Raw genomic sequence first — 15,720 nt, forward strand, 5'->3', positions numbered from 1 at the left:
TTCCAGCTACCATCCTAAACAGTAGGCCCTATCTTTGTATCATCTCATCCTAGGGTCTTCCTCCCAGAAGTTTCCCATGAAAGGTATGGATTTTGAAACCAGGATCTCCCATTCTCATCCTCCCACTCTAGTGCTGCTTAATCATGATGAAGCTTTCCTATAGCTAGGTAGGTTTCCGGTCAACAATCGAATCCGCATTATGTCCTCCATCCCTGAGCATCAATCAGCATGGCTTCCGAAGTAGATGGCTAATCTTTACTATGTAATTACCTTAGCTCTGAAAGGACCCGCTAAAGCATCGAGATTAATGGCCGCGACTACAACCCAGCATGGGTAGCTCCCCGCGGTGGGCACCAAAACTCGTAGTGTACAATTACGTACCGCAAACTCCACTAAAACTCCACTATCGAATTGCATTGGATGTCACACCCGCACACATTGACACAAATGCAAGCATAGATTAGAGCACAGCTAGAGTGGAGCACACTCGTCGCGAAATAATCGGTGCTTCAGAAAAAAAAAAGCCAGTAATGACCTCATCCATTCCCAACCATCAGCCTGAGTTCACGTCTCAAACCTTGGATGCTTTTGCTATTTGCTAAGACAAGACTGATACCAAGGGTTCAGCTACGAGCCATTCACGGCGACGTGACAACAGGGCTTCGATTGGCTCACGTTCATCCAACACAAACAAGGATTTCTTTTTTGCAACGTCGTCGTCAGCTTGCTTTCTCGAGCCTCTTTCGGCGCTCGTGCCACCCAACGGTCTCAGAAGCAGTGTCGGGCATCACTCGTTGGGTTTGGATTTTCTTTTAGCCGCCGACACTTTGTACGCCGGATCCTATCAGCCCAAAGCTTTGCCGCCTCATTCCCCGACCGATGAACAATGTCCGGAGCCGTGACGGAAACCTCTCCCCTGCTACCGACGGTGTCGGAGCCGACCAATACCCCGGAATTCCCTCGTCCCAATTCCAAGCGAACCGTCACGTTCAATCCGAACCCTGTCACGCGAACCATCGAGCCTGAACGACAACCTATCCGCCGCCGCATTTCCACAAACATCGATGTCGCTCGCGCATCTGGGCAGAGGTCGCCTGGCGGCTCAGGCCCGCCCACACCCACGAGCTCAATAAGTACTGGCAGTCTCGCCGGCGCTCCGCCAATGCTTGTCGCACTCAATTCTAAACTGCGCCGCCGCAACTCTCACGGGGGTACCCAAGGTTCCATGCCGGGGTCAAACAACCTACTACCAGCCCCGGGTGGAGCAGGTCTCGTCGCGGGGGCTGGCCACCTGCCCAAGATTGGGCCTCAACGTAGCACCAAGAAGGCGCAGAAGCTCAAGCTGCTTCCCACGCCCGAAGTCGCCGACGATGGTGACGATGACCAGGATGAGGAGAGTGGACGTGAGGTCTACAGCCAGTACACGCGTATCAAGGATCCAAATGCCCGACGAGACGCCGCCAGGTTGGGAAAGGCCGATCGCGACCGTCTGCCGCGCGTCACGGCCTATTGCACCGCCAACAGGTACCAGATGGATGGGTTGATGCACTGGCTAAAAGGGAGCAGGAGTAGAGCAAAGGGAGCAAACCCCAAGCTCGTAGACGAGTGCATATATACGCCGTACCAGTACCGAGATACGCCGCCGCCGCCTCCGGGGCGTGGCGCCAGAATTCGCAGGGTTGCCAGTGCTCAGAATGCTGCCGATGCTGCAGAGGATGCCGCGAGGGCTTCTACCAACGCTGGTGGCATCATGAGATCCGAATCAACCAGTGAATCACCCGAACCGACTTCTACACAACAGAGGCGGCACTCGACGGGCGATGTCGAGGCCACACCACCCCGATTCAGCCAGGACTTGATAGATCTAGACCCAGAGCCTATCTCCGATGTACAAGATGGACGACATGAGGCACGCATAGAGAACCTCGGAGAAGGAGACCACTCAGAAATACCAAGCAGCCCACAAGAACGTGATCACGATCATGGCCACGACCATGGCCACGACCATGACCAATCTCCCAGCTCGGCAGACCATCGGGATGAAATGATCAGCACTCACCATGAGCCCATCAACGAGCGACCTGCAGATTTTGATATCGAGGTACACACACCAGAAGTCTTCCTCTTCGACTACGGCGTGGTAGTGATTTGGGGCATGACGATGGCACAGGAGCGAAGGTTTCTAAAAGAAATCGCCAAATTCGAGACTGAGAAACTGGCGACCGAGGAGGTCGAGACTGAGCACTTTAACTTTTACTACACCCGCGAGTATCAGCCCAGGATATACAACGACTTTATCACTCTCCGTGACAAGCACAACTACATGACCAAGCTGGCCATTTCACATGCGCTGGCACAAAGTGTCAAGGTTAGTACTTGTGTTCCTTTGGTCTATTTCAACCGTGAGATTTATTCTGATAGGCGCTCCTAACATGTAAATACCAAAATCATCCAGACTTCTCTTTTCGAGGAGCTCATCGCTTCCACCGTCGATACGTGCAAAGACATTCCGACGCAGATTGCCCTAACGGGCAAGATCAATCTTAGCAGGACACAGATCAACATGCAGATCGGTGAGCTTTTTATTCTTAGGATCAGCATTCACCTCAACGGCTCCGTCCTCGACACCCCAGAGCTTTTCTGGGTCGAACCTCAACTCGAGCCGCTGTACGCCGCTGTCAGGTCCTACCTCGAAATGGACCAGCGTGTTGGCCTGCTAAACGAACGATTGGACGTCATCGCGGACTTGCTTGCCGTGCTCAAAGATCAACTGAGTCATGGTCATGGTGAAAAACTCGAGTGGATTGGTAAGTTCGACTCCATTCATTAACGCACCCAACCCTTACGTCTTTTGGAAAATATTTATATGGCATTGCGATTGCTGACTTGCACTGATTGGATCCTCATAGTTATTGTACTGATTGCAGCTGAAATCCTCGTTGCTGCTGTTAACATAGTTGTAGATTTATATGCGGGCGTCGACTAGACCTGCTTGGGATGGAATATCATCAGGGCGTCCGGTCTTCTTTGTGAACATTTTCTTTCGGTCTCTTGTCTTATTGGTTTCTTGTTTCCTTGCGTCTCGTCTCGTCTGTTTTTTTTTCCTTTTGAATGTTCTCGTCTTTGAAACTGGCGTTTGGGGTCGGAGTTTCTCCTTTGCGTCCAAATCATCAACAGCGGTTTACATGGTCTCATCGAAGGCTTCATTTTTACTCACTATTCACCTTTCTGGGAATCATACACATTGAAAGTACCAGGGCTTGTCTGCGAAGGATTGGAATCCGAGGGCTGAAGAAAATCAAGGGGATAACAAAATGATACAAGCAAGGATTGCGTCTCGGGGTTCTTCCTTGCCATCTTAGTGAAGCATGGGCACTTGTCTATACAAATGGCAAATATCATGCAATGAGATATTCTCAATAAATAGCACATCTCAAATAATCTAATAGCCCATAGATCGTTGCTGGACTTTTTTTTTTTTTTTTTTTTTTTTTCACGGTCATCACCCGAGACCACGTCTGACGCTATGGGTCCTAAGCGGGTATACTCTAGTTTTCTCAGTAGTAGAATGACACGACCTGACATCTCATCATACCCGAACCACGTCCTGTCATATTGACCTCTAAGGCTAGGCGTCCGTCTTCTAGAATACCTGTCCTCTCACTTGAGCAAAAAGCCACCTTTCTTCCGCACTTCGACCCGCCCCCTCGACAAGAGCTTCTTCTTGTCAAAGGCGGTACGCTTGCTCGCCCTAGGCGCCAGCCGTGTGTCGGCCACGGGCCTAACGACCTTGTAGACGGTGTCGCCGTCGCGACGGTCGGCCACGCCTCGGCCCTCCTGCCTCGCGGATCGCCTCTCGGCCGTCTCGAACTTGATCTTCTTGGGCTTTCTTGCCTCTGCCGTCCTTGACTCCTCATCGTCGGCATCGCTCTCGTCGTCAGACTCGAGGAACTCGGCCGGTAAAAGTGCCGGTGCCGCCTTGGGCGCAGCGGTGGATTCTGCTTCGTCCAGCGCACGCTTCCTGGCTTGCGTCTTGAAGAGGGCGTCGCGCCTTTGGCGCTTTAGCCTTTCTGAGGCAGCTTGTCTGTTGTCGCATCATGTCAGTATATCTGGACTTTATTTTCCTCTTCCCAAAAGCCTTCACCACAAAGGCAGTCCGCCTGGGGGTTAACTTACAGCTCAGCAGCTTTAGCAGCCTGCTTGACGAGATCGTTGAGCTGATGCGCCGCAGCGTGACTAGACACAGCCTCGGGCGGCGCGTCATCGTCCGACTCTGACTCGTCCTCGCTGCCCCCCTCCTCCTTCTCACCACCCAGGGCATTCTTTGCCGCCGCGTCGAACAAGTTCTTCTTGGCGGGCCTCTCCATTGGCGTGAAGAACCTGTCGTTGCTGTCGTCGTCGTCCTGGCCAAAGCGCACGTGCGTCGACGCTGCCGCCACCACCTCGGGCTTCTTCCCACTGCTGCTCAGTGCCGCGGCGGGCGCCGAGATTTCCAGGTGCGTCTTGCGCACCACCACACCGCCGTCGTCCTTGCCCGCCCCGGATGCACCGTCCTGCTTCACCCTGACGGCCAGCTTCCGCTGCCGTTTTGACGCGCTCGACGAGGCGGGCGCGTCGCCATCCTCCCCGGTCACATCCTCGGGGGCTTTGCGCTTCGTCGCTGGCGTCGCTACTGGTTGCTGCTCCGGCTGCTCCTCTTCCCCGTTTCCCCCAACACTGCTGGCGTCCGAGTCTGAATCTGATGAAAGTTCTATGACCTCTGCGGGTCTCTGCTTTTTTGACGGTGCGGCGTCCTGCCGTGTGGGTTTGGACTTTTGGGTTGTCTTTTTGGCGCACATTGTGGCGTTTATTTTCTCCTCTCTTTTCTCCCCCCTGTGGAAACTGCCTGCCAAGCAATGAATTCAGGACCCAAGTGTATTGGTGTGTTTAATTTTTACAGTAGTGATGAGAGTTTTCCTGGGGTTTCGTTGACTTGTTTGCTCTCTTGCACATCAAATGCTCATCTTTCTCATTCACGCCCTGGATTTTCACGTAGTAAATGTTGGATTGGCGACGACTTTTTTTCCTAAAGGTGGGGGCAAGGTAGTTTATCGGACCAAATCGATTGGTGGATCAAGCTAGCTTATGTGGGGATAATGCAGCTCCACTCTTGGAAAACGCGTACGGGGTTTCTAGACAATCACGTCCGGTACAGTTACGAGAGAGAGAGAGAGACCCAGCATATGAGTTTAGCGTCAATTTCAGGTCAACGATCTGTTCTTTGCTCATCAATTATCTGTATTCTGAACCCCGTTGTTGTACCATCGATCGTGTAATCTTATAGATATCTTTCCTTTCCTTTAATTGTTTTCATCTGCCAGCTTCACACGCACACTTCAAGTCTAGCTACACTGGGCTCACGACGCATGAAACAAGATTCGTTATTGATTGGTCTCACTTCATCATCATCATCAACCACATAAATGTCTTTAGCATCCAACCCAGCACTGCTGCTCATTCGCAAGCAAGCGGACAAGCTACTACGGTGCTCCTTTCCTTCACATCCCAGCGGCATATCTAACATATGTACTGGTCGTTTACATACTACATCACATCGTGCCGCTGTCTGGACTCGAAAACCTAAGAAAACGAGCCAAAGGCCAGATACAGTCGACCTTGACCTTAAGTTCACAAGCCAAGACGTCCCCATTGGCATGGTATGGGATAAGAAGCGAGAGACGCTCCTGAAGGAAGGGATGGAGGCCGATGCGGTCCGTCTCGATACTGAAGCATGTATCAAAGAGGCCATGAGATTCGCGGATGAAGTCGCAAAGTTTGGGAATGGTTGGAAACCTGCACGGGCAAGAGGTACGGCCACCCAACTCCATCCACATGATGAATGTGTCTTCTGCTCTTTGTTGAGATGTTTCAAATTTTCTGATCTTGGGTATCAAACAACTACGGAGTAAAACAAATTCAGACCTGAAATTCTCAGCCAGTGACCTCTACTACATGGGAGCCCTTCTCCGAACAATACCCATAGAGTCAATCACCGACGTCTACATAAGCAAACAGATGTTTCTCTCCGCCGCCGAGATGGGCCACGGCCCCGCCATTGTCAGCAATGCTAACTTAGCCCTGAATGATCTCATTCGCACAGGTATGAAGCGACTGCTGGAGAAGAGCGAGTCTACCGAGTCTTGGAACATCATAGACCGCTTCACCAAGTATGCCCAGCACGCAAAGCAGGACCCGAACGTCCTGACCGTGTCCGGCATTATCGCCATCTTCAGAGGCGACAAGGCAAAAGCAACCAAGTGTTTCCTCGCAGCAGAGATGGCGGGAAGGACGCAGGCGGCGGCACGTCAAGGCCATGGTCGAGACCCACCAAGCGCCGGGACCGACTCGTCCACGCCGGTGACGTCCACCCCCCAGAAGCGCCTGCCAAGATGGGACCTCGAGGCTCAAACCCTCCTCGGGCTGGGCAGGCTGCTTGAAAAGAGCAGCCAAAAGGATGTCGCCTTGGCAGCGTACTCGACGGCCGCGTACGAGCTCGACATTGCCGAGGCCTGTCACCGCCTGGGACTCCTCCTCTCCCCCAATGACCCTGTTGAGGCGGAGGAGAGGAAGAGACTCCTGACCCTCGCTGGCATGTCGGGGATCGATGCCTCATATGCCCCGCTGGCCGAGATGGAGGCGGAAAAGGCTGCAGCTGCAAGAGCGGCTGGGTCTCTGGAGGAGGCTGAGCGCCACAGAATCATGGCCGAGCAGTGGTTTAACTTGGCTCTACATGCTGCCGGTGCCGATAAATAAGCAGTTGGCAGCAGGGAAGGAGAAAAAAGGTTTGAAAAAGAAGAAGAAAAAAACGAAAACCCGACGGTCTTTTGTTTTTCTTCTTCTTCTTTACTCCGTACCTTGCAAGTCTTCCCTGACTTAAAAGGAGGATAAAAATGGATTGAGGAAGCAAAGGGCGTGCATCACCACTGGCGTGGATTAGGCGAAAGCCCCCTTGTCACGAGATGTGTTGTTTGGGCATTCATGTTCGGTCGGCTCCGCCCTCCGACGAGCTCGAAAAGGCGGCAGACCTACTGTAGGTGTATATAAAGAAGAAGCAATCAAGCAATGAGAGAGGCCGAAAAAAGCCTCCTACGGAGACGGAGTGCATGCTGTCTGCCGATCCCCTGGCATATGCACCCCTTGGTCACACCCCCTTTTCATCACCACCACCACCACCACTACATGAAGCATTTTACCTAATTCATATAAAGTTGCGATGTTTTTTTTTTTTTTTGATCGACGATGCTTATGTATGTGTCGTATCATGTCAGAAGAAAGAAAGCAAAGAAGCAAAGAAGCAAAGAAACAGAAAAAAAAAGAAAAAAAACAACAAATACCGATATGTCGGGTGACAAGGGGGGAGGCTAGCATATTTCTCTACAATGCCCAGCAATCAACAAAGAAACTAGAGAGAAAAAAAATAAAACAAAGAGCCAAGCCTTGCTCCGCAAACCATTGATGCGATTGGCAAAGTCTCGTAGACGTTTCCAACTCCCCGCACGGCCTGGTCTAGACTAGACCTTTTAGAAACCGGATTCAGAAATGTCTGCAGATTGATCCTAGTCTCGAACAACTTTCTTTTTTTTTTCTTTTGTTTTTGTTGTTTCTTTTTCGTCTCTTTATTCTAGGTCCTCTTCTCATTGGTCGGATGCTGAACGCCGTGAGAAAACACCCTCCCCCCCTTGTTTTTTTTTTTTTTTTTTGTGGTGACGACCAACCAAAAGCTTGTCGACGTACAAATCCTACAGGCATCCTTTGGGGGTTTCGAAGATTTGCTTCTTCAGTTGATATGCATCCAATCAGAGACAGCTTGGCCGTCGTAGGCCTATGTTTAGGACGCTATTCCACAATCACCGCCTTGTCAAGAAAAGACTCCCTACGGAGTATTGACAAAACGGGAAGTGCCAAGTAACAGTAGCTCTTGGTAGTTCACATGCCATACTTGTGGAATGAAATGCGGTTTTTTTTTTATGCCATGTGAATAGTTGTCAGTCCCATTGTGTAATAGGTAATGCATACATATTACAAGATATAAACGAGAACAACAAAAGGGTGGGAAGTAGGGCTAAAACAGGGTTCGAAAAAGACCAACCCTCAAGCCATACAGACTAGTTTAGCACTGGATCTAGACTAGAATTACAGCTAAGACGTACCTGTAATATGTCTTGAATATTCAGCAGCTCTAGTTCCACCGTTTTAAATCATCATCACCATCATCGACACTGAATTAGGACAGGATCCAGTCAGGAGTAAGTGTAATCTGGTAACCCAGTTTTTGTATTTGCCAACGATTCTTTTTTGTTCCCTCTACCTCCTGAGATCAAGAAAAAAAGAATATGTTGTTGTTATGCAAATCATTATATGCTTAAAAATTTGAGATGCACTTATTTCGCAATCCCATAGTATAAAATAAAAAGGGTGTCAAAAGAAAATCCAGTCCCTTCCCCGAAATCTAAGCCATCTCAAAGATGCAAATGCTGCTTGAACAATGAACCTGTTTCCACATGTTGATATAGTCCCGTCATAAAAGAATGAAAACGAAAATAAAAAATAAAAAAATAAAAACTCTTCAACTCCTGCTTCTTTTTTTTTGTTCAACTCCTGCGTATCCTCTTCCTCTTCCCGGGTCTGCCGCTACCGCCACCCCCATCGTCGTCATAATCGTCATCGCTGTATTGATCCCCCCTGGAGCCGCCTGCGCCGCCACTTCCACCGCCGCCTCCGCCCTTCTCGTTCCCCTTCTTGATGCTGATCAGACAGCCCTGCTCCTTCAGCTTCCTGGTGAGCGGGGTGCTGGCTTGCATGCCGGGAAAGTCCTTTGCGTTGTAGACGACCAGCACGTCGCTCATGGCGGTGGCGGCGATGGGGGTCCTCAGGCCCTGGCGCATGTCGGCGGGGTTGATGACGACGAGGGAGAACTTTAGGCGGAACGACCCGGGGGTCCGACAGCTGAGATCCGGGAAGCAAAAGAAGCAGCCGTCCTCGCCGTTCTCGTCCTTGCCGACAAAGGGCGACGCCACCAGCGTCCCCATCAGCCGGCGCTGCTGCCGGTAGTCCTCGGGCATGGCCGAGTTGTCCTCCTCGCCCGTCTCGTTGTAGATGGAGCAGTGCACGACGCTGAACGGGTGCCGGAGCCGCTGCTGCATCTGCTCCGGCGTGGCCGACGGGTCGTCGATGGTCATTTGCACGATGGGCGGCGGGTCGATGACGCGCCGGTCGCGCTCGCCAAAGCCGCACGACCTCGCCGCTACCGGCTGCTGCCTCACGTGGAGGTGGTACTCGGACGTCGAGAAGGACGGCGACGGGCTCGGCATGGCAGGGGGTAGAACGGACCTGGGCGAGGCAAGGCTGGCCAGGCTGGCGCTCGACGCCCTGGCCGTGTGGCTGTTGTTGATGCTCTTGTCGTCTTGGTCGTCCTGGTCGCCGCTCGAGAGGAGGTTGTGGATGCTCATCTGTTTCATCTCCTGCCTGGGAGATACGCTGCTTCTGCTGCTGCTGTTGCTGCTCTTGTCGAGCCCGGACTGCTTGCCTTGCCTAAAGGTGTAGTCGACCGGCGGGCTGGCAGAGTACTGCTGCCTCGACGGCCGGCGCTGCGGCTGCTCATGCTGATAAGGTATTATCTGCGGGAAGCGGTCAATGCCGTGCTGCTGCGGATTCTGGGGAGAAGACGGGTTCGACTGCCGGGAGCCCGTCGTAGGCGAGTGCTGTAACAGTTGCCTTTGAGTGGGAGAAGCACCAGCACCGGTAACAGCACCAGCAGAAGGTGTCGGTGGAGGTGGTGGAGCTATACGAGGATGTCTGCCATTTGGAGAGTAGGTTGCTGGGATGAGCTTCCCCATTAGTCCCCCTTTGATAGGGGGAGGCCGTGCTGCTTCATCCTTCACTGGTTGGAGCCTGACAGACTGGTTAAAATGCATCTGCATGCCCGGTGGGCGCACAACGCCCTTCCCCGACCCCGAGTACTGGTGCGAGGCCGCATGAGCTCTGGACGCCTCTGCGCTGGAGGCATCATCTGACCGCTCGCTGGCTACGGAGGAAGGGTCCGAGGAACGTCGAAAGTCGAACCACCTCGGATGCTGGGGGAGAGCCGTGTTGTTCACCGGCGATGCCGGCGGCGCATAATCTCCGCCGTGTGGCCGTTGCGGTCGGCTGCTGCTGTAGGGCGCGTCACGGCTGAGGGGCGAAACAGGGGCGTAGTGATGATTTTGGTGATGGTGGTGATAAGAGGGCGGCGACGAAAAGGCTGGAGTGGAGGAGGAGCTGGTCGCACTTGATCCGAACAGGCTGGTTGGTGGAGGCAGTGGTGGTGTTTCGTGCTGTCGCGGGATCTGTGGCCCTTGGTGCTGCTGGTTGCGAAACGCTGGGTGGTTTGAGTAGTATTGATATTCCGTGTCTCTTGGATGTCCCGGTGCATCTTGAGGCCATCCACCTCCTGACCTCGCCATCGTGTCAGGCACGGAAGAAAATCGATGGTGATGGTGATGATGATGGTAGGAGGATGATGAATCAACGGCAACGGACATTAGGGAGTAGAACAGAAAAAAAAAACCTTAAAGAACAAAACGGAAAAATAAAAAGAATAAGAACAATAAGACGACAAGAGGAAAGTAAATTGGCCAGCAATGAGGCTGGCGCCCGAGTTGGTGACAAGTAAAAATAAAATAAAAATAAAACCCCCAAAAAAAAAACCGATCCTTGTGTGCAACGTTAGATATCGGGGCCCCGGGTCTCTGTAGCCGAACAAGTTCGTGTCTCGGCTAGCGGAAAGGGAAAAAAACAAAAAGAACAAATGTGGTTTGCTAGGTAATCCTTTGTATGTAATGTACTTACAGGGACTTTTTGTTCCTGTTGGACCAGGGTGCGTGCAAGGAGAAAATGCTGGCTGGATGGCTGGCTGGCTCACTTGTCTCTGGTATCGGAACGGACACCGAATATGACTGGCCAGTGAATAGTCGAAGGGTGGGCACCCAGCACTTCGTGCAGCTTCCCGTCACCGGCCGAGCGAGAGGGAAAATAACAAATACGTCGGGCCAGTTGAAAAGAGAAAGATGACAAAAAGAGAGAGAAAAAAAGAAGAAAACCAAAAAGCAACTCGGTGGCAGCACAAAGATCCAAGGTATTCTTGTGACACCTTTTGAGCGCCCGTTTTCTATTGTTTTTTTTTTTCTTCTTTTTCTTTTACTCCTATTCTTTTCTCTCTTGCAATTTGTCCTCAGAACAAAAGCAAAGAAGCTGGCTTGTCGGTTTTCTTTTTGTTTTTTTCTCTTTCTCTCTTTATTATTGGAATCCCCAACGAACGTGTAGGCGGGAAAGCAAACAAACACTGTGGTGTGTGGGGCTGTATTGTTTGCTTTTCTTTTTCTTTTTTTCTGTTAATTTTCGTGATGTGCGGTGATGAGTGCTATTCGGGTGGTATGTTAATTTCGTCAAGAGCTGCAGCTGTCTGAATTTGGGTGTGGGTGTTCTTGGGGTGATGCGGGCGTCCGTGGTGTAATCCAGGTAGTAGTCAAAACTGCGTCCTTCGATGTGGGATGAAGTCGACATATGTACACATACCTACCTGCCTTGCCTACCTAGCTTGGCCATGTACGCAGTACTGTATGATGGAGACCATTCAAAGTGATCAACCAAGTTAATTCCTCTCCCGATCGCTTGCCGCAGACTGTTGGGCTCTCGGGTTATTTTTCAACTCGGCATGGATTGGTCTAGCTGACGGGACGTTGTAAGAGGTTGATAAAGGGATGCAATAAGAGACCACATATACGTTGAAATGAGCAAGGAAGGAAGAAAAGCAGCTTTGACATCTAATCATGACCCTGTGGAGGTGGGATTCTCACCTTACGAATAAGGGTATGCACATCGGCTAAGATGACGGCTTGTCGACGATAGCAGAATGGAGAACCAAACCAAACATAACAGAACTGTAATCTGCAGGCAAATTAAATTCTTTGTTACGTCTACCGGTAGGTACTTGTGCTGACTTGACAAGGTACGACGTGCCTCAACTCGCCAGTCCTTCAGAATCTGCCGGTTCCCCAGTCAGACAAGGATGCAACGCTTTCCGAACCATAATTTGTAAACACATGGGCATTTGGCAGATCCGGGAAGGAATTCAGAAAAAATAAAATAATACAAAAGACAGAAGGAGCCAAGCCTGACCCACCCCCCAAAAAAGATATGGCGAATAGAGGCCGTAAGCAGTGCTCTGTGCGCGAGGTGTGTTGACATGGACCACTACAGGTCAACCTGCAGGCAGGAGGACATGGGGGGAGCTCTTCTTTGGTGGCGTCCCTTGTAGTGCTTTGAGCGGGGGTTGCCACACATAAGAGAAGCAAGACAAACCGTAGGGCCATCTGGGCGAGGAATACTGTAGTGTACTGTACTGTACTGTACAGCAACAGATCACAACGCATGTACGAAGAAATCAGTTGGGGGAGTACTCAACTCACTCACTCACAAAGACATTACAATACTTGTAAACCCTTACACTTGAACACACAAATACACACGCCCCTTATACACACCCATACACAGATTGTGCGTTATCTGCCGTACGACAAAACACGAGCCAAAAACAGTACATAAATCACGGCTTCACGTCTGACAAAACATGATAATATTGGGCTTGGAAAGGGTTGAAATAAAATGGATGAATGTGATGTGATCATCCATCAAACGAGCAGGTTGATGAAGCTCGTTAGGGAAACTAGCCCAAAAAAAAAAAAAAAAAAAAAAAAAAAAAAAAAAAAAAAAAAAAAAAAAAAAAAAAAAAAAAAATAGGTAGGTACTTAGAGTAAAGTCACAACCCTCAGGGCTGTCTGATCCGAGACAAAGTTGAAAAAACCGGCGGGAAAGAAAGCAAAAAGAGCCCATGGGATGGGAAAAAGAGGGCGGACCATGCTTTCCTCGCTTGGTTCCTGTGGGGGGGTGATATGGATGTCGTGTTGTGCATTGCAGAAGCAAACAACTTTCCTTTTTCTTCTTATTTTCTTTCCCAACGACAAGGGGCGGCGGCCTTGACCCTTACCGACATGCTCTTGGGTACTGGACAGACGAATGAATACCTTGTAGATGGGCAAGGGAAAAGGTGTCCTTGCATGCTGTCAGTTCTTGTCGTAAGCGACCGAGAACTAGTAAAATATGCAGGATAGTGGAGTTTGGATACCCTGGGATCCGTTTGGTTGCCGACGAGACGCAAAGCGGGAGAGAAGCATGGGGGGCCAGCAGAGAAGAAGACAGTTAGGCAGTTATACCATTTGGTAAGTAAGTGTGGAAAGGATGCTTGCTTGCTTGTGTGCGTACTGCTGCTGCCCCAGCATGAAACCGAAGAAAAAGATACCTTACATATCAGAGCCCCGCGTCGGGAGGCTCTCAAACACAGCCGGCGGCTCTTACAAAAAGTCTGCTGTGATTCAACAAGGACGGGACTAAACGATTGGTAGCCCGCTATTTAGTTCTTTGTTCTTTGTTCTTTGTAACTTGGGGTTTTTTTTTTTTTTTGGTTTTTTTTTGGTAAGCCCCTCCCCTCCTTTCCTTGCCGCTCCCGTTTTGGTCCTCCCTTGGAATATCCGGGCCGTGTGCTGTATGTAGGTGAGTGACGGGATGGATATACGGTCACTTTTGGGAGACATGGGGATAGCCGTCCGATGTGGTGGAGAAAAAGGATTTACCTACACACGTCAGGTCGCTAATGATGATTGTTCATCGCTTGCCGGGTTGTTTATCCATTTAGCACCGCCGCTCGGGTGTGGCCCCACAAGACACGCCTAGGGAAGGGAATACGTTCGTTCCCATCCCTCCCATACCGATCCAAGTACGAATTTGCGGGCGCTTTCCACCGTCACTTGAATCCACTTTGCTATAACATATCAATAGTAAAAAGAAAATATATAACAAAAAGGGAATCCTAGTCGTTGGACCCTTGGTCTTCTACCAGATTATTCTGTCGCTAGTAACCTGCCTGGGCTTTCTTGGCTGGGCTACTGGGTAGCTCAGTAATCTAACCAACTTGTCAATGCATTTTTTCCCTGGTCTTCCATGTGTAGGTACAAGGACAGGTCGGCAGATAGGATACGAATAAATGAGACTGTCGATCTTTCTGACCTAACCCAGCTGAAGGAGGTATGGCTGGCAGCACACACAAATAGGCTACGCACGAAAAGTCGTCTGATGTTTTTTTTTCCTTCCTTTTTTTCCCCCCCTCCTTTGGAAAGTCCGGGTCAAGGTATCAAATAATCCTCGATTGACAATGAATCTTGGCTTTTTTGGTCTAGCGACTACCACTGTGAAATCCTTTTGTCTCTTCCCTTCTTTGTGCTCCCCAACCTTTTCCCCCTTACCACGTAGAGAATTGCAACATTTCGTCCCGAACAGTGGCCCCCCCTACCGAGCTACTTGGACAAAGCCTGGCCCAATCACATCCACCAATGCAGAAACAGGGGACCGGGTTTTACACGGCAAGGGAGAGGGCGCTCGCGCGGACGGATGGCACTTGGGGGGGCAGCACAAGCATTGGATGATGTGACCCCAATTCCGGGTTTTCTCAACCTTTCAGGCGGGGACCCACGGCCTACGCCCGCCCACGCGGCCCCCCTTCAGCTTTCAGCCAGCCACAGCAAAGCTTGCCTTGTCTTTTGCGTGCGGGTGGGTTTTTTTTTTATGGAGGCTTAGGAAGGGCATTAGGTAGGTAGGTAGGTAAGGTAGTGTACTGTACTTAGTGTACTGCCCCCGTATGTGCGTACTACTTTAACTGCTGACTATAGTAATTTACCCAGCAGATGTGAGATAGGTAGGTACGTGGGACAAATCTACATATCCTTACCTACACACGCAGATACTATCGCACCCCTTCCTCGAAACAATCCACAATACTCTCCTGTTATGGCATCTACATCGCCGCAACACGCACCGGTTTTGGTATACCTCAAAGCTTGGCGATACATGCGCTGTGTCGATATTGCATGTCAGCTGAAGTTTTAAATGGTCGATACAGTCCGTCACGAATGATTAATTGCCAGAGAAATAAAGAAAAAGCAAAATGTCACAAGGCCCCGGACCCTGGGTTTTGAGTCCTTATTACCTAGAATAACGTCACCCAAGATGGCATTGATCGACTTTCTCTCTTTTCGAACTAGTGCTTGACCCAAGATTCCTAGGACCAAAGGGGCTTCCCGTTAGCCTTGTGCAGTTGGACAAGATTTTTTTTTTTTTTTTTTGCTGGGCTAAAAGCTGACATCCAAAGATGGAAAGAAACCAACGCTAGCTTCCAAACGATCAAGTAATTATTCCATCATTGACGGCACTAAACTAACACACTTGTGCATGTACTAGGTATTGTATGTATTCGTTGCAGGGATGTAGGTTGTTCAATCCTTCCCGATTTGGCCTCTCTTTCTCTACAGTATACTTACGGATACACAAGACTTTCTACATTAAATCACCTGGGGAGGAGCTATGGTAACGCCCAGGTACACGGAGGAGACTGCTCCGCTGAGACATTGATGACAATAAAGCTCCACTATAATGCACAGACCTAGCGCTCGTCGTTCTTCATGGACAAGGTTTAAGTTGCTTTCCTTTGCTCATCCCCATTGCTTCTCGGTAATAACGTTACTCAGTTTATCAGTTGAACCACAAAAAGCACTCGAGAATAAAAACAGCATGGATCTGCATCACGCCCCCCCC

At 50.4% G+C, this 15,720-nt stretch overlaps 4 protein-coding genes across 4 annotated transcripts; 2 read left to right on the forward strand and 2 right to left on the reverse strand.

The window, feature by feature from the left end:
* The first annotated feature begins 565 nt into the window (after window positions 1-565).
* On the forward strand, window positions 566-3,508 carry PgNI_11691 (uncharacterized protein). Its single transcript, XM_031131656.1, has 3 exons — window positions 566-2,368; window positions 2,456-2,807; window positions 2,910-3,508. The coding sequence occupies exons 1-3, from the start codon at window positions 887-889 to the stop codon at window positions 2,984-2,986; spliced, it is 1,911 nt and encodes a 636-aa protein (XP_030976476.1). The 5' UTR covers window positions 566-886; the 3' UTR covers window positions 2,987-3,508.
* On the reverse strand, window positions 3,432-5,002 carry PgNI_11692 (uncharacterized protein). The gene is made up of 2 exons (XM_031131657.1): window positions 4,177-5,002; window positions 3,432-4,084 (listed from the first exon to the last, which is right to left on the reverse strand). The coding sequence occupies exons 1-2, from the start codon at window positions 4,836-4,838 to the stop codon at window positions 3,661-3,663; spliced, it is 1,086 nt and encodes a 361-aa protein (XP_030976636.1). The 5' UTR covers window positions 4,839-5,002; the 3' UTR covers window positions 3,432-3,660.
* A 288-nt stretch (window positions 5,003-5,290) lies between these two features.
* Window positions 5,291-7,252, forward strand: PgNI_11693 (uncharacterized protein). Its single transcript, XM_031131658.1, has 2 exons — window positions 5,291-5,847; window positions 5,960-7,252. Exons 1-2 carry the CDS (start codon window positions 5,463-5,465, stop codon window positions 6,790-6,792), a joined length of 1,218 nt encoding a protein of 405 aa, XP_030976623.1. The 5' UTR covers window positions 5,291-5,462; the 3' UTR covers window positions 6,793-7,252.
* Window positions 7,253-8,630: 1,378 nt separating this feature from the next.
* On the reverse strand, window positions 8,631-11,622 carry PgNI_11694 (uncharacterized protein; the record flags this gene model as incomplete). Its single annotated transcript, XM_031131659.1, has 3 exons — window positions 8,631-10,473; window positions 10,867-11,185; window positions 11,610-11,622. The coding sequence occupies 3 exons, from the start codon at window positions 11,620-11,622 to the stop codon at window positions 8,631-8,633; spliced, it is 2,175 nt and encodes a 724-aa protein (XP_030976610.1).
* Between the last annotated feature and the right edge of the window lie 4,098 nt (window positions 11,623-15,720).

Source organism: Pyricularia grisea (genome assembly GCF_004355905.1).
Source record: "Pyricularia grisea strain NI907 chromosome V map unlocalized Pyricularia_grisea_NI907_Scaffold_10, whole genome shotgun sequence".
NCBI lineage: Eukaryota > Fungi > Ascomycota > Sordariomycetes > Magnaporthales > Pyriculariaceae > Pyricularia > Pyricularia grisea.

What these genes read in the sequence shown, in the direction of transcription:
- PgNI_11692 (XM_031131657.1), bottom strand. Translation starts at nt 4,838, where the DNA reads ATGTGCGCCAAAAAGACAACCCAAAAGTCCAAACCCACACGGCAGGAC. An exon ending in GCTGCTAAAGCTGCTGAGCT is followed by an intron (nt 4,085 to 4,176) that starts GTAAGTTAACCC and finishes ATGCGACAACAG; the next exon opens with ACAAGCTGCCTCAGAAAGGC.
- PgNI_11693 (XM_031131658.1), top strand. Translation starts at nt 5,463, where the DNA reads ATGTCTTTAGCATCCAACCCAGCACTGCTGCTCATTCGCAAGCAAGCG. An exon ending in GAAACCTGCACGGGCAAGAG is followed by an intron (nt 5,848 to 5,959) that starts GTACGGCCACCC and finishes AAACAAATTCAG; the next exon opens with ACCTGAAATTCTCAGCCAGT.
- PgNI_11691 (XM_031131656.1), top strand. Translation starts at nt 887, where the DNA reads ATGTCCGGAGCCGTGACGGAAACCTCTCCCCTGCTACCGACGGTGTCG. An exon ending in CGCTGGCACAAAGTGTCAAG is followed by an intron (nt 2,369 to 2,455) that starts GTTAGTACTTGT and finishes AAAATCATCCAG; the next exon opens with ACTTCTCTTTTCGAGGAGCT. An exon ending in TGAAAAACTCGAGTGGATTG is followed by an intron (nt 2,808 to 2,909) that starts GTAAGTTCGACT and finishes GGATCCTCATAG; the next exon opens with TTATTGTACTGATTGCAGCT.